This window comes from Molothrus ater, chromosome 15 (assembly GCF_012460135.2).
Source record: "Molothrus ater isolate BHLD 08-10-18 breed brown headed cowbird chromosome 15, BPBGC_Mater_1.1, whole genome shotgun sequence".
Classification (NCBI taxonomy): domain Eukaryota; kingdom Metazoa; phylum Chordata; class Aves; order Passeriformes; family Icteridae; genus Molothrus; species Molothrus ater.
The window spans coordinates 16,529,354-16,548,191 of NC_050492.2; the positions used below are offsets into that span (position 1 = coordinate 16,529,354).

The 18,838-nt window shown below is 54.5% G+C and overlaps 2 protein-coding genes across 3 annotated transcripts in view; both read right to left on the reverse strand.

Annotated features, from left to right (window-relative positions):
• The window catches only part of SH3PXD2B (SH3 and PX domains 2B), a 64,924-nt gene extending 59,041 nt beyond the window's left edge, over window positions 1-5,883 (reverse strand). For both annotated transcript variants that reach the window (XM_036391941.1, XM_036391940.1), the window contains exon 1: window positions 5,778-5,883. In XM_036391941.1, the coding sequence (XP_036247834.1) occupies window positions 5,778-5,849 (72 nt within the window). In that variant the 5' untranslated portion in view covers window positions 5,850-5,883. The remainder of the gene's footprint in view (window positions 1-5,777) is intronic.
• Window positions 5,884-12,190: 6,307 nt separating this feature from the next.
• The window catches only part of STK10 (serine/threonine kinase 10), a 44,839-nt gene continuing 38,191 nt past the window's right edge, over window positions 12,191-18,838 (reverse strand). The window contains exons 12-19 of the mRNA XM_036392012.2: window positions 17,935-18,114; window positions 16,908-17,000; window positions 16,615-16,744; window positions 16,092-16,216; window positions 15,577-15,765; window positions 15,183-15,308; window positions 14,466-14,579; window positions 12,191-14,364 (exon numbers count right to left, since the gene is read on the reverse strand). Of these exons, the coding sequence (XP_036247905.1) occupies window positions 14,224-14,364; window positions 14,466-14,579; window positions 15,183-15,308; window positions 15,577-15,765; window positions 16,092-16,216; window positions 16,615-16,744; window positions 16,908-17,000; window positions 17,935-18,114 (1,098 nt within the window). The 3' untranslated portion in view covers window positions 12,191-14,223. The remainder of the gene's footprint in view (window positions 14,365-14,465; window positions 14,580-15,182; window positions 15,309-15,576; window positions 15,766-16,091; window positions 16,217-16,614; window positions 16,745-16,907; window positions 17,001-17,934; window positions 18,115-18,838) is intronic.

The window sequence follows — 18,838 nt, forward strand, 5'->3', positions numbered from 1 at the left end:
TGACCCCCTCAGCCCTGCTCTGTGCCTGCTGGGCAGCTGGGAGAGGGGACATGCTGGCATGGGAAGGTGTTCCAGGGCACCAGGGATGCTGCCCTGGGCTCTCTGGCACAGGGGAGGCAGAAACAGCAAGGCAGGGCTGGAAACAGGGCAGGCAAAATCTCACCACCTCCCAGGGCTGGAGGGAGCACCAGGGCAGGCAGATCCTCAGCAGCAGCCCAGGCAGCCTGAGCACACAGCCAGCACTGCAGAGCAGCCCCCTCTCCCCTGGCCCCAGCTCATCCCTTTGATTTCTTTGATTTTTTGATCTGTAGCCTCTTCCCCCCAAGCTGCCATACAGCCTGGCAGGGCACAGCGCTGCTGGGATGGCAGGGGCACAGCCACCAGGCTGGCACCCCCAAGGACAGCCCAGCTGAGGCTGCTCAGAGCCCTCAGGCACACAGCAGTGCAGCCAGCCTGCCCCAGCCCCTCTGCAGGTCACACACAGGGATTCTCCTGTGTCCTGTCCCCACACTGCGACAGGAACACAGAGACACCCTCCAAAGCAAAGCTGGGGCATCAAGGGCAGAGAGCTGGGGGCAGGCAGAGGCCAGGGAGGGCCCCAGAGCTGCTGGAACTGAGTGAGTGTGAGCATCAGCCTGAACTGAGTGTGAGCATCAGCTGGAACTGAGTGTGAGCATCAGCCGGGACTGAGTGTGAGCATCAGCCTGAACTGAGCGTGAGCATCAGCCTGAACTGAGTGTGAGCATCAGCTGGAACTGAGTGTGAGCATCAGCCTGAACTGAGTGTGAGCATCAGCCTGAACTGAGTGTGAGCATCAGCTGGAACTGAGTGTGAGCATCAGCCGGAACTGAGTGTGAGCATCAGCCTGAACTGAGCGTGAGCATCAGCCTGAACTGAGTGTGAGCATCAGCCTGAACTGAGCGTGAGCATCAGCCTGAACTGAGCGTGAGCATCAGCCTGAACTGAATGTGAGCATCAGCCGGAACTGAGTGTGAGCATCAGCTGGGACTGAGTGTGAGCATCAGCCTGAACTGAGTGTGAGCATCAGCTGGGACTGAGTGTGAGCATCAGCTGGAACTGAGCGTGAGCATCAGCTGGAACTGAGTGTGAGCATCAGCTGGAACTGAGTGTGAGCATCAGCTGGAACTGAGCGTGAGCATCAGCCTGAACTGAGCGTGAGCATCAGCCTGAACTGAGTGTGAGCATCAGCTGGAACTGAGTGTGAGCATCAGCTGGAACTGAGTGTGAGCATCAGCCTGAACTGAGTGAGTGTGAGCATCAGCCGGAACTGAGTGAGTGTGAGCATCAGCTGGGACTGAGCGTGAGCATCAGCCTGAACTGAGCGTGAGCATCAGCCTGAACTGAGTGTGAGCATCAGCCTGAACTGAGTGTGAGCATCAGCCGGGACTGAGTGTGAGCATCAGCCTGAACTGAGTGTGAGCATCAGCTGGAACTGAGTGTGAGCATCAGCCTGAACTGAGTGTGAGCATCAGCCTGAACTGAGTGTGAGCATCAGCCGGGACTGAGTGTGAGCATCAGGCTGAACTGAGTGTGAGCATCAGCCTGAACTGAGTGTGAGCATCAGCTTCCCCCATGGAGCTGCTCCTGCTCAGCAGCCAAGGGCCAGGCAGGATTTGGCCCTTCCACACTCAAGCTTTTCAACAGCCTTGAGAAACGTGGCTGGGGAAGAAAAACAAAGGAGAGTTTGAGTCTGAGCGCTGGTTTTCGTCCACAAAGGTAAGAGTGCTCCATGCTCAGCTCTGCTGAGAGGTGAGGAGGAAAGCCTGGTGAGCTCTGTGGAGCAGAGCAGGGCCAGGCACGAGGACAGGGCAAAATTCCTACCAAATTCCCTGTCCATGTCATTGGGACAGCCTCACCCAGCTGACAGGAAATGGGATGAGACAAGGCACAACCACAGGATACAGCAGCACACCACCACTGAGGATGCTGAGAAAGCCCTCAAAGCTTTAGAGGCCACCAGGAGTGGGACTGCAGCTTCCCCTGGCTCTGTCCCACTCCTAGTTTGGTTATCTGGGGACACCACACTGCATAGATTTCGCACTACTCATGCCAGCCTCCTCATCCTCGCTCAGCTCCTCGGGCTGCCCACAGGACATTCCCACATTCCAAGGGCATGGTCACCCTTCCATGAGACAGCACAGGGAAAAGTCATCCCTGACACCCTTGTGAAGGCAAACAACCAGGATGATCCACAAGGACAGAAACACCTCCCAAAATCCAGGGGGATAACTCAGCTGCTCAAGGGGACACCGTGCCAGGGGCCACCGAGCTCTGCTCCAGCTGGGACCACAAAACAACATCCGTGGGGCACGTGCTCCTCAGAAATACCTCCAGCTCATAAATATAAGGCACTAAAGAAGCTGTAGATCGGCAGCTCTGTCCTCTTGCCATTCAAACACTCCATAATCAGTTCCAGATAAGCACAGCAGGGCTGGGCTGCACGAAGAATGAAACCACAAATGGCCTCAGGAACAGAGAGGACACCTACACCACCACATCACAAATTCCACATCAAAAACAGAACAGCACCTTCACTTTTTGAACGTGGTTCTCCTCAGATTTGTTTTCAAACACCTGTAGGGCCCATTAGCCAGATTCCACCACTCACTGTTAATTACTTTCACAACCCAGCTTCCACAAATGAGGTTTTCACTTTGTTTCAAGCTTTGCCATCTTGTTCACTGGGTTTGCAAAATAAATGTATGCTGCACATTTTGTTTAAACCCCCCATTTTCAGGGATACACAGAGGAAAGGAATGGAAGTCCTGAGAGAACACAACCCAGCTTTCCCAAAAATCTAACCCACCCAAACAGCATGCTGTTGAATGGATATATATAATTTTGGATGGTGATCCAGAACAACTATTTAAACCTATATAACTATGGAAATGTTCCTGCTAGGCAGAAATGGAGCTGGGATTCAATGGCATTGCTATTAACACAGAGAAAACATTGCAGCTGTAACAAAATGGAACATCCTGAAGCTTGCCCAAGGGAAAGAAAACCCAACCTGGATTTAGTAGGAAAAAGCTTTCTTTTAGGGCTTCTGCACTAGAGTAACAAACACAATACTATAAAAAGGTCCTGCATGAAGTCCTTTAAAGGAAAATCCAGTCTGTTTCTAGTATGGCTTTGTTTTGGGTCTTTTCTGAATAGACATTCATTTATCAGAGGCTTGGCTAGACCAGAGAAATGACAGTCTGCTCCTCTGTCTCTCACAATGATTATTTTTAAACTTTCCTCTTGGACTTTGCCTGCTCAGATTTGCAGGGTGGCCCCGGAGCCCTCGCTGGCAGCATCCCTGAGCTGGGATCACTTCACACAGGACTCTGTGGGAAATGAACTGAAAATGTCACCTCAGCCACTGCCTGGAGGATGGAGTCCCCTTTTCCCTTGGAAAATGGGCTGCCATGAGCCAGAGCATCCTGCAACAAACAACTGCACAAGGATCATTCCTCAATGCCCCTGCCAGGCAGTGCCCATGAAGAAAAGCTTAAAAACACAAGTGGAGTTTGAGGGCACAGGGCTGTGCTGAGCCTAACTCACCTCAGCATCTGTACCCAGCCACCCAAACCCTGCCCAGCACCTTGCTGGGTGCTTGCCCTGCAATTTGGGGAAATGTTGTGCCTCCTGCTCCACCGCAGAGCTGCAAAACAACCAACTTTTTGTCTCAGGCATTGCAATTCTTGTTGTATCAATTACCCAGGTGAAAAGCAAACCACAGCAGCCCGAATAGAGGCAGCCCTCCCTGCTGCAGGTGCAACAAGGGCTTGGAAACACTGCCTTGATCTCACTTTTCTGGGAAAGTAGAATTCATAACTCTCTGCTGTGGCCTCACCTTGAGCAGCACAATCACACCTTTGTCCAGCAAAGGGAAACCTGTGGCTGGGGCAGAGGAGCCCGAGCAGGGCAGGTCATCACAGAGGCAGCAGGAGGAAAAGGCAGCGTGGTCCTGCTGCCTCCCCAGGGACAGGAGAGCTGCCTCAGGGCTGGGGCAGAGCACATCTGTGTGATGGGAGAAGGCAGAGGGCAAAGGTTTTTGCACGGACACTCGGTGGTCGCCTTGGATTCACGCTGTGCCAGCAGCCACTGCCTACAAATGATTCAGCCATGATTTGCTGCCTCTCTTTCTCTTTGCAGGAGGAAAAAAAGGGAAAGAAAAAAAAAAAAAGCTTTGGTTTCATATAATTAACTGGCTTTGTGAATCTGCCCGGTTCTATCGATTCCTCCAGCAAGGCGAGCGCTCCCATTGACTCCAGCGCTGCCGGCCCCTCCCTGGCTCAGCCCTGTGCAGCCACGCTGGCTCCCGCTGCTGGGTTTGGGTCCAAGCCCGGGGCAGGGGAAGGCTGGAGCAGAGGGATGGGATGGGCTGGGAAGGCTGGAGCAGAGGGATGGGCTGGGCTGGGGAGTCCGGGGCTCACAGCCGTCACCGCTCCCGCAGCCCCTGCTCCCCATCCCCACCCACAGCCCCTCCACCCAGCTCCCTGCTCAGCAAACATCGCCGGCCCGGTTTTGCAGCCTGGCAGGGATTATTTGTGCTCTGCCCCAGCTCCAGCCCGCTCTCTGCGACGGGCGGAGGGCGAGCGGGGACAGCGCAGAGCGTGTGCGGCACCGGGTGCGCGTCCCTGCCGTGGGGACACTGCTCCCGAGGGGCACGGCAGGGCTGCAGGGACAGCAGAGCCATCCCAGAGCCAGCCCAGAGCCAGCCCAGCCCGGCTCGTCACGGGACACGAAGCCCCGGAGCCGCCAAGACAAACAGCAGCGCACGGAGCTCCGCACGGCTCCGGAGCCGCACGGCGATGAGTAAAGCTGCGAGGGACACGATAGCAGGAACAGCGCACATCTGGAACCGGTTCCAGGCTCTGCCAGGGCTGGCAAAGCTCCAGACAGGGCAGCAGGAAGAAGGGGAGATAAGGGAGGTGGGTGGCAGCGGCCACGCCGCATCCCTGATGCGAGGAGAGACCCCGCTGCCCTCGCCTCCTGCCCTCACTTTCCTCCAATTGTTGCTCAATGCCACCAAACAGCCGAGGGGACCTGGAGAAGCCCTTGATCTCCCCAGAGCTCTGAAAGCATGGCTCTTGTGGCAACTGGCTCCAGGCAGAGCGAAGAGCACATCTGCACAGCCCAGATGTGCCGCGAGCAGTGAGTGTGTCACTGGGTCACCCCGGGCTACGGCAACACGGGAGGGAAGAACATTTCGGGCTTTGTTTTACGCTGTTGCCAGGATTCACCCACAAGCTCGCCGCGGGTGTGCCTGGAAACACACCAAAGTTTAAATCATAAAAAAACCCAAAAAAACCCACCTTCAGAACCAGACAAACCCGCAATAGTTTGGAGCGCGCAGGAAGGCAGGGGACACGAGGGATCCTTCCTAGGGACCGAGCACTACCCAGGCACCGAAAGCAGCAGCCGGGTGGTCCCTTTGCCCCGGGACTCCGCCACCAACAGGTCCCACGGCCCCGGCTGCAGGAGCGGGGACGCTTCCCCGCGGTGCCCGTGGCCGCTGCCCGGTGCGCGCAACCCCCGCCCGCACCCCCGGGCATCCCCCGGGGCCGGGGGCAGCGGCGGGGCATGCCCAGGCTGGCAGGGGCACCGCGGGACCCCCTGGGCACAGCCGGGAGAGGCACCCCGGCAGCGCTGCCGCCCTCTTTCTCTTTCTCCTCCTCCTCGTCCGTCCTCCCTTCCCGGAGCTCCGCGCGGGAGCGGGGCCGGCAGCGCCCGGCCTTTGTTCGCCCAGGGCCGGGCTGGGCACTCACATAGTGCTTGTTGGGGATGCGCCGCTTCTGCACGTCCAGCACCTTCACCTCGGCGATGCTCCGCCTGGGCATCGCCGCTGCCGTGCCCCTCGGGGAGCGGGGACGCTCTGGCGCTCGCCGCCGGCACCGGAGGCTGCAGCGCGGCCGAGCCTCCCCGCGCCGCCCGCTCCGGGGGCGGGAGGCGGCCCCGGCCCGGCCCGGCCTATCCCGGCCGGAGGGGCGGCCCCACCGCCGCCCGCTTAAAGGGCCGGCCGGCCCCGGCCTACCCGGGGTGGCCGCTCCGCACCCAGCCCGGCGCTGCGGCGGCGACACGGCTCGGAGAGCCCCTCCCGGGAACGGGTCCCGGTTTGTCCCCCTTATCTGAGCGTGGTTCTGCTCTTGTCCCATCACAGCAGTGCCCTCAGGTGTTTCTGATGTTGTCCCATCACAGCAGTGCCCGCGGGTGTTTCTGCCCTTGTCCCATCACAGCAGTGCCCTCAGGTGGTTCTGCCCTTGTCCCATCACAGCAGTGCCCCCGGGTGGTTCTGCTCTTGTCCCATCACAGCAGTGCCCGCGGGTGTTTCTGCCCTTGTCCCATCACAGCAGTGCCCTCAGGGTGTTTCTGATGTTGTCCCATCACAGCAGTGCCCACGGGTGGTTCTGCCCTTGTCCCATCACAGCAGTGCCCCGGGGTGTTTCTGCCCTTGTCCCATCGCAGCAGTGCCCGCGCGTGTCTCTGCCCTTGTCCCATCACAGCAGTGCCCGCGGGTGTTTCTGCCCTTGTCCCATCACAGCAGTGCCCTCAGGTGTCTCTGCCCTTGTCCCATCACAGCAGTGCCCGCGGGTGGTTCTGATCTTGTCCCATCACAGCAGTGCCCTCAGGTGTCTCTGCCCTTGTCCCATCACAGCAGTGCCCGCGGGTGGTTCTGATCTTGTCCCATCACAGCAGTGCCCTCAGGTGTCTCTGCCCTTGTCCCATCGCAGCAGTGCCCGCGGGTGGTTCTGATCTTGTCCCATCACAGCAGTGCCCTCAGGTGTCTCTGCCCTTGTCCCATCACAGCAGTGCCCTCAGGTGGTTCTGCCCTTGTCCCATCGCAGCAGTGCCCGTGGGTGGCCGGCAGCAGCCCCGTCCCTCCAGGAGGCAGGGAATGAGCAGGGAAGGGCTGTCCTGCTCAGGCCAGAGCTGCCCTGCCCGGGACAAGCCGCATTCCTGCTCACAAGGGCGTGCAGTGACAGGAGCAGGGAATGGCTCCTGTCAGAGCAGGCTGAGATTAGATATCAGGAAGGAATTCTTCACCGTGAGCGTGGTGAGGCCCGGCCCAGGTTGTCCAGGGAAGTTCCATTCCTGGCAGCGGCCAAGGCCAGGTTGAACAGGGCTTGGAGCAGCCTGGGATCGTGGAAGGTGTCCCTGCCCATGGAATGGGATGATCTTTAAGGTCCCTTCCAGCCCAACCGACCCATGATTCTACCTCTGCCAGCCAGGAGCTGACCCCCTGCAGCCACCTCTCCTCCTGGCAGCCCCACTCCGTGCCCACGGTGCCAGGAGAGGAGCCAGGGCAGTGCCCAGGCACTTCTCTGCACCAGCACTTACCCCTGGCCTCCGTGCTCCCAGCAGCTCCTCAACACATGGCATAACCACAGCTCTCTCCCCCGCTGGGCTTTTAATTACATTATAAAGTTACTCAAGGCTTACACTGGCAGGTCATTAGTTTTCATATGAATTTAATTTAATCATAAACAACTCATCTCACTCCTTAACGGCTCCTTAAATGTGGCTCTTTTTAAATACTATTAACTTTGCTACAGCCACCCCAGAGAATTGATGGAGGTGCAGGCACTTTGCCAGGGCTTTATTGCCCCTCCCCAAGGGCTCGTCTTCATCCTCCTCCCCTCAGCAAAGCCCCCAGCCCCTGCAGAGGTGGCTGCAGAAGCGTTGCTGGGCTGTCTGGAGGGGACATCAGGCCACTGGTCACCTCCCTGGTGCCCGCTGGGGTGCAGACCCAGCACTGGGTTCCTGCACATCACCCCCACTCCTGCCCCAGTCACCACTGCTCGGTCAGATGTGCTCTGAGGAGAAGTGGGGATGAGCTGTGGAATCCTCCCTTCCTTCTGTCGTTGTGACATTCCTGTGGCATGCTGGGGGTGGAAGTGCTCATGGAGAGCCTGGGACAGCACCAACATCTGCAACTGCAGCTCCTGGTGTTGTGTGGGGTGTCCAGGCTGGAGCAGAGGAAGTTTTACCGGTTCAAAAGCCCTGAGAGATGCACAAATCCCCCAGAGCATGGTGAGGAAAACACCCAAACCAGCTGCTAAGAGAGGGAGTGCACACTGACATGTGGAGCAATGGAGAAGGCTGATTGAGAGAGGAATGAAACAATTTCTGGTCTTCACATGCTGAAAAGAAGAATTAAGGTAGAGAAGCATTTAAGCATCAGCATTGTCTTCTCCCTGGGCCCGCTGAAGGGATTCCATCACTCCTCACAGCTAATGAGCACCCAGGAACCGGCAGGGCTTGGAGAGAATCTCAGCTCAGGCTGCAAAATGGCTCCAGTGCTTAATTAACAAGTCTAATGAGGGCTGTAGAGAGGAGTGGGGAGTGGCTTTGCATGCTGACCAGATCGCCTCCTGTGGGAGATAACTCTGGGAATCGACTGGGGAGAGGCAGAGCCTGCCTGGGGCTCTGCTGTGCCCTGGACATTCATTCCTCAAGGAATCTGCCAAGGGTTTGTAAGGGAGCCCAAATGAGGGCTCTGTGAGCGGCCCGGGAGTCCTGTGCTTGTCCACACCTCTGGGGATGCTGCTGCAGGACAGCAGAGATGTGCCACAAAAAGGCTGGGTGCTGCAGGTGCAGCTGAGGGGAGTTTCAGGGTGAACAGTCATCCCCTGCTGCCCTCACCACAGGCTGAAGCTTCGTGAAGCCAAATAAAATAAAATAACTGTGCTAAAATAACTACACAGGAGAGGTCAGGACCTACACAAGAGTCAGGCTCGGGTGCTCTCCCTCGTGCCTGTCAGGATCTGAGCAGTTTAAAACAAGAGGGCAAACGACTTCTGAAAACCATCCCTCAGCTCGGATGGACAAATGGGTTTCTGCATGGCTGTGAGTGGGCTCCAGCTGTTTGGGCACAGCTGGGCAGTCCCTGAGGTCTGCCTGGTGTCAGGGAGTGTTAGGAAAATTAATCCACAAACACCAGAGGTTTATGTCCAAAAAAGAGACAGAGGAGTCCTTTCTGGCTTTATTGGGATTGAGGGAGAGGCCATGGGGCATTCCCCTGGGATGTCTCGAATTTTTGGAGGATGCAGCCTCCCTTTTATCCCGATTTCCTGGCTGCATTTCCCTTCTCTCTTTCCCTATTGGCTGAGGTACTTGAGAGGTACAGACTTCCCAAAACGCCTCATACCAGAGATTTCCCAAAGATTTCTCTCTAATGTATAATCCTCCCTTTTAATTTTTAATTCTTATGGAATTTTAGGGATTTTTCTTCCCCATCCTTCCCTTCATCTCTCAATGTCTAATTTCATTTATCAGCAAACCTAACATTTATTGTAAAAGCAAATCTCTTTTTCCATTCATCAATCAGCGGAATCCTTCCCATTGTTTCTTTTATTTTCCAGAGCTGGTTTTATCTACCAGCAGACCCACAGCTTGTTTGCAAAGACAAATCCCCTATTCCTCTCAGGAAGGAGTGGAATGAGAAGGCAGAGCCCCACCACCAGCCCTGACTGCAGAGGGAACACTGACTGCAGCCATCCTGGCATGGAGAGCCTCTGCTGCTCTCTTGGCCATTTCAGAACTGGGGGATTGTGCCAGGAACCTGAATGTCCTGGTCCTCCCTGAGTGCAGAACAAATCCATCCATCCATCCATCCATCCATCCATCCATCCATCCATCCATCCATCCTCCCTGACCCACCTCACAAAAATCAGTCCAAAATGATGCTCCTACCCCCACAGAGGACACATCCCTGCAGCTGGAGCCCAGCCCAGCAGAGATTTCCCATTTTTCCAGATCTCTCTGATTCTCAGCAGTCAGCAGGAATGATTTTCCACTGCTGTGAGCCCTGAATTGCAGGGTTTAGGTGCCAGCCACTGGCAGCAGGCAGCACCCATCCTGCCCAGGGGGAGCAGAACCCTAAAATGGGGGAGCACCCTGGAAAAGTACTGAAAGCCCGAGGAGAGGGCAGAGATCTGGTGGAAGGGATGTCCCAGAGAGTGCCAGATGCAGGGAAAGAGCCGGAGAGCCCTTCAGGAGCTCCAGGGTGATGCCATCTAGTGAGCGAGAGGAAGAGCAGCGAGAGGAAGAGCAGCGAGCATCCAGCTCCTGCCAGCCTGGAATCGGGTCCGGAGCAGTGCAGGATGGGCTGCCAGGGCAAACTGCCCCCAAAATCCAGCCCCATCCCAGGCTGGAGAGCAGACACCAGCAGCAAGGCAGGGCCAGCACCTCCAGGGAGGCTTGGACTGCTCAGGCTGGGGGAGTTTGGTTGGAGAATAAAGCAGTGGCCACTGGAGCAGGAGCACACAGCAGCGTTCGGCTGCAGAGGACTCTCAAGGGGTCCTGCAGAGAGCCAGGGAGCAGGGATGCAGCCATGGGAGGAGAGAACTCGGGCACAAGCCCCAGGACCCTCCCTGCCTGCCCTGCTTTCCTTCCCCCAGGGAATTCCAGCATCAGCAGCTGCCAAAGCCCTTGGGCAGCCCAGAGGAGTTTGGAGCCCAGATGTGACAGGACCTGAACCGCAGGGGAGGCTGCAGCTGCTGCAGCACCAGGAACTGCTCAGGGCTGTCAGCTCTGGTTTGAAAAATGAAGGAATATTTTTACTTTCGCTCTGTCTTCAGCCTAGCACCCGGAGGAAATGGTAGTTAACAGTTATTTCTGGAACATACAGTACTTATATATATATATATTTATATATGTGTTAAATCCTCGTGGTTGAAGCTCCCCTCAGGCACTGCCAAGGACATGCAGATGAAGTTAAATATTCCCAGGAGATCTCCTGCTTCCCTGGGATACACTGAGACCAGTGCAGTGCTGCTATACATAAACAAAATGATTCATTATGTCTCCTCAGCTACTCCATTCCTTACCAGCTTGTGGAGCAGGGAGACAGGAACCCTCAGGCTTTGCTCATCCTTCTCTCTCTGCTCATTTAAAACCTCACCAGCACCACCTCACACTCCCAATTCCATCTCATTTCCAGCACCTCACCTGAACTCAGGTGCTTGCTGCACTTACCTGGGCTGGACATTGCCAGCAAGGCCATTTCCTGCAGGAAATCCAAGGTTAAATTGGCAGCTTCTGGCAGACCCTTCCAAAACTGAGGGTAAACCCACAGCAGCTCCATGTGCTGGTGTCAAAGCTGCCTGAATTTAATGTGGTGTGTCCTTGAGAGGAATCAATGAAAGCAGCAGGTGAAAAGTTGTGAGCAGGGAATAAAGGGTGTGGTGTTTGTGAGGGTCCCCAGGTCGAGGGGAGAGAGGAGAATTGACTCCAAGTTCTCAGAAGGCTGATTTATATTATATTATATTATATTATATTATATTATATTATATTATATTATATTATATTATATTATATTATATTATATTATATTATATTATATTACTATACTGAAACAATAAAGAAAGAGAAAGGATACATCAGAAGGCTTAACAAGAATGATAAATAAAAACCTGTGACTCCTCTGAGCCTCTCCACAGCTGGACCATGATTGGTCATTAATTAAAAACAATTCACATGGAACCAATCAAGCATTCACCTGTTGGTAAACAGTGTCCAAGCCACATTCCAAAGCAGCAAACACAGCAGGAGCACTCAGAGAATTTTGGTTTTCATTCCTCTCTGAGGCCTCTCAGCTTCCCAGGAGAAAATCCTGGGCAAAGAGGATTTTTCAGAGAATATCACGGTGACACAAAGGGCGTTTGGGTTCTGTGGTGGGAGCTTTCCTGAGCAGCCCAGGGGATGAGGCAGAGATTTCCCCCTGCACCCACAGGGCAAAACGTGATTTTTTCTCCTCCTGATCAGAGGAGAGCATGGGAAGGGACAGGGGAGCATCTCCTCGGGAGAACTGAAGGGAACCGAAGGGAATTGAAGGGTTTGTGCGAGGTTCCCGTTAATGACAAAGGAAAAGGACCCTGCAGCAATGCTTTGCTCTCGGCTGCAGTACTCACTGCTCACCGAGCAGCGTCAGCCCAGCACCGTCTGAGCAGGCACCGAACGCAGCCAGGCAGCGGCTGCCTCCCTTCAGACCCCAGAACCTCAGCTCGGTGCTGAAGATGTCCCTGCCCTGAGCAGCAGCAGAGGCTCCAGCTCGCCTTTATTCAGCCTTGCAAAGCTCAAATACCAGAGGTTTTTCCAAGTCAGCAAAACCCAGGGCAGAAGAGAAGCTGAGCTGAGGTCACAGCTGGGAAGCAGGCACAAAATCAGACCCATGCCCAGGTTTCTGAGTCTGTTACTTTATTAGAGAAGTCTTTACATCATGGTGGTGGCCCCGCTGAAGATATCTTACAAAATATTTAAAAAACCCTTTTTATTCGAAACCACAATTTTTAAAATCGTGTCCCATCCCCCCCTGAAAAGCAAGCTGAGTTTAATTGTGGCTCCTTCTGAACAGGGAACAACAACAAAAAAATCCTCTTTAGAAAGGAGGGAGAATGATAACCACGCTGTAAACATGACACAGATGATGTGCCCCCCTTCTAGGTGAGGGACAGGTACTGGAGCCTGGCACACCCAAGGAGAGAACACAAAACAGTCTCCAGCCAGCCCTTGTCCCATTTAGGAACATCCCCTGGCATTCATTAACCTTCCATCAGCCCCCAGCCAGGTGTTAGCACATCTGGAAGGCACAATCCACGTTTTGGAGCTGGGGCAGGAACCCTTCTGTGTTCACTAACAGAGACATCACTGCTGTGAAATCAGAGGTAACCTGGGATGGCCCAAAGAGACAGAGCCTTGCCAGCCTGCAGGAAGTTTGTAAATATGGATTAGGAGCTGTAAAAGTGTAGGGAATGCACTCCCCAGATCCAGAGCTAAAGGCCTGGGGGCTGCCTCCTTCAGCCCAGTACCTAGAAGTGAGGCACATCACACACCACCTTTCCCTGAAATGCCAGTAAATCAACAGAGGGGACTCGAAAATAGCAACTTTTTTCTTATATTTTCTTTCTCTTTTTTTTTAAGCAGGAATATTTTTTTTTCTTGCTAAAGAAACAGATCTAAAACAAACAATGTTGTCCAGAAAAAAATCCTTAAGTGCTGCCTTACACCTTTGGGTTGTGTAAAGAAGAAGGTGCTGCCAGTGAGGTCCCTGACCCCTCCCCAGCTCTGTGCTCCCATTCCCACCCAGCAGCTCAGCCAAGCCCTGCCTTGTGCAGCAGGAGGGGACAGAAAGGACAGAGGACCTGCTCTGCCACTCTGCCACCACTCCCAGCCAGGAGAACCATCCAAAAAGCTGTGGCACATCACAGGGAGATGAGGCATCAGTGGACAAGGAGGTGCTGGGAGCAACAAGCCCCGTTTGCATCTCCTCTTCCCTTGTCCCACTGCTCCCCCCAAACGATGCTGTGCAGCCATCACCCTCTGGCCAGGCTGCCTCACCCACATGGCCCCACACAGGAGAAGACTGAAAATCCAGCCCCAAGCACCTGTGTGATCACGAGAGCTCTGGCTGTAACACCCTTGACCCCCGCTCATCCCCAAGGCACATGACAGTGACAGCCACTGTGTCACCGCAGGACCGAGCGCTGTCCCCAGCGTCCCCTCTGCACCTGCACGGCCTCAGAACCAGAGCCTGCAGCAGCTGGGCAGTGCAACCAGCCCAAAGCCAGCCTCTGAGAACAGAGTTAGTGCCACGGGGGCTGTGGTGCCACTGGTCACAGCAGAGGAAGAGCAGGAGCATCTTTGGGAGCACACCCAGACCCTTTCTGCACAGGCTGTGTGGGGAGCAGGAGGAAAGAAAAAATCCAGCCCTCTCTAGGCAAAAAAACCCCAAATCTCTGTCCCTTTGTGGCAATAAAAGGGCCGTGGTGGAGAGGGGTAAGTGTAAGGCCAGGGTGAGATTAAGACAATGCCAGAGCTGCTGTGCCCCAGGCCAGGCCTCACAAAGGACTGGGACAGGAGCAGCCAGGGTGGAGAGGGAGGTGACAGCCCTGCCCCAGGGGCTGTTTCTCCTGACCAGAGTGGGCACTGCTCCAGTCTGAGCTGACAAACCCAGTGAGCACCAGGCTCACCCAGGAAGCATCCAGCCATCAGTGCAAGTACAATCCAGAGGGGCTCCTGCCCCAAATCCCAGCCTGGAGCTCCTGGGAGAGCCACCCCAAGTTCCAGCCAGCGTCCCTCAGCGCAGAGGCCACGTTTATCCCAGGCAGGAGGGTGCTGTGGTGACAAGGGGCTGCTGAGAGGCTCTTCCCAGTCCAAGCTGTCCCCTGCAGCCCAGGAGGACACGGCCAGTCCCAGCTGGTGGCCTGCCAGGTGTTACAAGCTCTCTGAGGAGCTGAAGGGGACGAACTTGGCGTGTTTGGATGGTGACACTGGCACCTGTCCATCGGCCTCCTCGCTCAGCTTGAAGAACATCTCCTGCTCACGCTTCTTCTGGTTCAGCTCATCCTCCAGGGCCTTGAGCAAAGGGAACAACACAAGAGCTGGGTTTGAGATGGCTCTGGAGCTATGGGCACTGTCCCCTCCAGCCAGCCAGGACACCCTGCTCACAGCCCCACCTTCTTCCGTGGTCTCAGCTTGTCCCTCCACTCCTTCATGTGCTGGTTGTGGTTCTCATCCAGGGACTTCAGCTTCTGGGTTTCGTGCTCAATCAGGAGGTGACACTTCTCATTCTGAAAACACATCAGCAAACACAACACCCGTCAGCAGCTGGAACTGTACAGCCAGTGGCCAAATGTTGGATTAAGCTTTTTTCTGCCTTAGGGATGGGGTAACTGAGAGGTGTTTTAAAAACTTTTATTCCATTTCCAGTCTCACGCGAAGGGTGAGACAATGCAGATTAGAATTCATGCTATTACAATCAGAAGCTAATTATTTCTTAATTATAATACATTATAAATGTTTCTTGACTTACCAGCTTCAGTTGCATCTATTTCTTACAATCAAACAGGATTTGTTGTGGGCAGAGTCATTCAGAGCTCTGAGCTCCACGTTTAGACCCAATGTCTTGGGCAGAGACATTCAGAACTCTGAGCTCCACGTTTAGACCCAATGTCTTGGGCAGACACATTCAGAACTCTGAGCTCTGCATTTAGACCCAATGTCTTGGGCAGAGACATTCAGAACTCTGAGCTCTGCATTTAGACATGGCAACAAAACCCTCTCAAGGCAAGAGCCAGGGGACATCAACCCCTGGGAGTCCTCTGCAGGCACTCCTCCAGAGGCTGAGCCCTGCACAGGCAGCTCTGGCAGCCCAAGCCATGAGGGATGAGTACCTGGAGGTGCTGGAGCTCGCTGGTGTTGCTCTCACACTGGGCCTGCATGTCCTTCATCTGCGACTCGTGCTTCTGCTGCTGGTGCAGCCGCTCTGCCTTCTGCCTCTTCTCCTCCTGCAGAGCAAACTGGCAGAGGGAAAAGCAACGTGTAGGCAGCATTGCCCTGGCCTCTGGGGCTGCCTGAGAGACCAGCCCAGCCTCCATTATTGCACAGGAAAGGAGGAATTTGTGTTGCTTTGTCACAGTGGAGGCAGCGCTGGAAACCACACGCAACACCACAAAACAGAGCCCTCCAACCCAGCAGTAAGTTAAACTCTGGAATTTGGGAAAATGCACCTTTCTCCACCCCCCACCAAGCCAATCCTCAACTCCTGGTGCCTTTTCAGGCCCTGACCTGTTTGATCTTCTCCCTCTGCTCGGAGGCGCTGCCGCTGGAGTGGATGTGGAGGCTCTTCTTGTACATGGCCATGCGGGTCTTGCCCTCGCTGCGCTGGATTTTGGGCAGCCGGGCCCTCTCCTGCTGCTGCCTCACCTTCAGCTGCTCCAGCATGCGCTGGTTGTAGCGCTGCATCTGCTCCCTCTCCTGCAGGCACACAGGGCTCAGAGGAGGGACACCTCCCCAGAGCCCTGAGCAGGACAGGGGAGCTGGAGGGCACATTTGGGAATAGCCTGGAGGTGGCTGGTGACACTCCAGGGACAGCTGGAGGGCACATTTAGGAATAGCCTGGAGGTGGCTGGTGACACTCCAGGGACAGCTGGAGGGCACATTTGGGAATAGCCTGGAGGTGACCGGTGACACTCCAGAGGGATAAGAGGAGATGGCAAGGACTGAATGTGCTGGGAAAGCACCCAAGGACACCTGGACATTTTGCTGACCCACACCAGCGTAGGAGGGTGTAAATCCTTCACCTTCTCGTGCTTCCGGAGCAGCTCGTGCCTCTGGAGGAAATACTGGTCCTTCAGCTGCTGCTTGATGAGCTGGTGCTTCTCCTGCTGCTGGCGCTCCTCCAGATCCCAGATGGAAGCTTCTCGGTCTGTGGGGAGGAGAAGGAGCAGGAGATCACCCACCCTGGTCACACAAAGTGTCCCGAGCTCGAGAGACCCCTGTGCACACCAACAGCACAGCAGATGTTGGGGGTGATCATTCACCTCCTGTTTTCCATGAGAAATTGGTTGCAAACCATATTGGAACCTGATTTCTTGCAATTATGAAGCCTAATTGGTTCATATTTGTAAAGCACTTTGAAGATTAAAGCACTAAGTATTATTATTGTTAAACATTTAGACAGGACCTGGCAAGGCTGGTTTTTTCCACATCCCATCCTGCCAGCTTGCAGCTCTGTCACAGCATCTGCTGCGTGGGAAGAGCCAGGGCTGGATAAAGCCATGGCTGCAGCACTCCCTCCCCTCCCTCCCAGCCTTTGCCACCCACCTCTCATCAGCTGCTGCTTCTTGTTGAGGCACTCACGCTCCTTGTCACAGATCTCTCTTTTGTTCTGGGCAATGATGTTCTTCATGGCCTGCTCCAGGTCCTCCTTCTGCTTGGCCAAAAACTCCTGTTCCTGTTAACAAAGCAGCAGTGCCACCATGAGCTCTTCTTCTGCTGCAGCTTGGGAAGCAGCTGCTGGTGTTTCAGAACCTGCCAGTCCCTCCAGCAGGAAGGATGCTTTATTCTGCTGCACATTTCCCAGTCTTGGGACTGGGGGGATGTTCCCTGAGTCTCACCATGGTTTGTTTTTTCTGGGTGAAGTCGTCCATCTTCGCCTTCAGGTTCCCTTTGCGCTGCTGCCGTGGCAGCTTCTCAACCTCGTTCTTCACCTGTGGGGAGGAAATTAAATTTCCCTGCAGAGCACTTTAGGCCAGGAACAACCCTACCTCCAGTCACTGAACGGCTCAGGAATCACCCAAAAGGGCCTCAGGAATCACCAAAAAACACCTCGGGAATCATCCAAAAGGCTCTCAAGAATCACCCAAAAACACCTCAGGAACCACCCAAAACACCTCAGGAATCATCCAAAAAACACCTCAGGAATCACCCAAAAAACCTCAGGAACTACCCAAAAGCACCTCAGGAACCACCCAAAAACACCTCAGGAATCATCCAAAAGGCTCTCAAGAATCACCCAAAAACCACCTCAAGAACCACCCAAAATCAAGACTTTCCCCATAAAACACCAACTGCTTCCCTCTCAAGTCCTGCCACGAGAAATGCTGAACTTCCCAGGAAGAAAGAGGTGCAGGACATCACCTTCCCTCCCTCCCATCCCCAAACTTTCACCTCCTTCTTCATCTGCTTGAGCTGCTCTAGGAAGCGCGCGTGGTCGCGCTCCTGCTCCAGGCAGAGCAGGAACAGGAACCACCCAAAACCACCTCAGGAATCACCCAAGAGCACCTCAGGAATCACCCAAAAAACCCCTCAGAAATCACCCAAAAAAAACCTCAGGAATCACCCAAAACCACCTCAGGAATCACCCAAAACCACCTCAGGAATCACCCAAGAGCCCCTCAGGAATCACCCAAGAGCCCCTCAGGAATCACCCCAAAAAAACCTCAGGAATCACCTAAAAAAACCTCAGGAATCACCCAAAAGCACCTCAGGAACCACCCAAAAGCACCTCAGGAACCACCCAAAATCAAGACTTTCCCCATAAAACACTTCCCTCTCAAGTCCTGCCATGAGAAATGCTGAACTTCCCAGGAAGAAAGAGGTGCAGGACATCACCTTCCCTCCCTCCCATTCCCAAACTTTCACCTCCTTCTTCATCTGCTTGAGCTGCTCCAGGAAGCGCGCGTGGTCGCGCTCCTGCTCCAGGCGGATGCGCTTGGCCTCCTCGCGCCGCCGCAGCCCGTGCTCCTGCTCCATCCTCTCGATCTGCTGCTTCTGCTGCCTCTCCAGGTTCTCCAGCTCCGTGTCGTAGAACTTCTTCTTTGCCTGCCCAGGAAAGAGGGTTAGGGTTAGGGTTCTCGCTTCGATGCGTTCCGAAAGTTTAAAAAGGAAAGTGAAAAGAGGAAAAAATAAAAGGTGGGGGACAGGGGGTTGTTCTTGCTTGGGTTGAGCCTCTTTAGAGAGGAGGGAAACTTCCAACCAACACCTCACGAAGTTTGGAGCTCTGTGCTCCAACATTGAGCCTCTTCACAGAGGAGGGAACCTTCCAACCAATGCCTTGCAACGTTTGGAGCACATTGAGCCTCTTTACAGACGAGGGAAACTTCCAACCAACACCTCACAATGTTTGGAGCTCTGTGCTCCAGCACTGCCCCCGTGCCATGGAAGGAGAAGATCTTTAAGGTCCCTTCCAACCCACACCATTGTGTGATTAGCTACAATATTATTTTACTTCAACAGAAGGGACCAAATGTGTGAGGCCAGTTTATTCAATTTACACTCCAAGCCTTGCCAGATTTCCTGCTGTCACACTCAGGCCATGCTGCTTTCTTATTTAAAGGGGTTTTTTTTCCTGTGAATTACAACAGCACTGTAAACATAAAGTGTTTCTCACAGTATCCATGAACAGACATCAAAGAAAAGATCATTAAAGAGAGAAAGTCCAGAACAACCCTTTCCCTGCTACACCCTGCCAGGAAAAGCACACCTTCCCAGGGTGCTTAATGCCCACAAAACCTCCATCCTCCATCCATGCTTCAAAGCCCAAAGG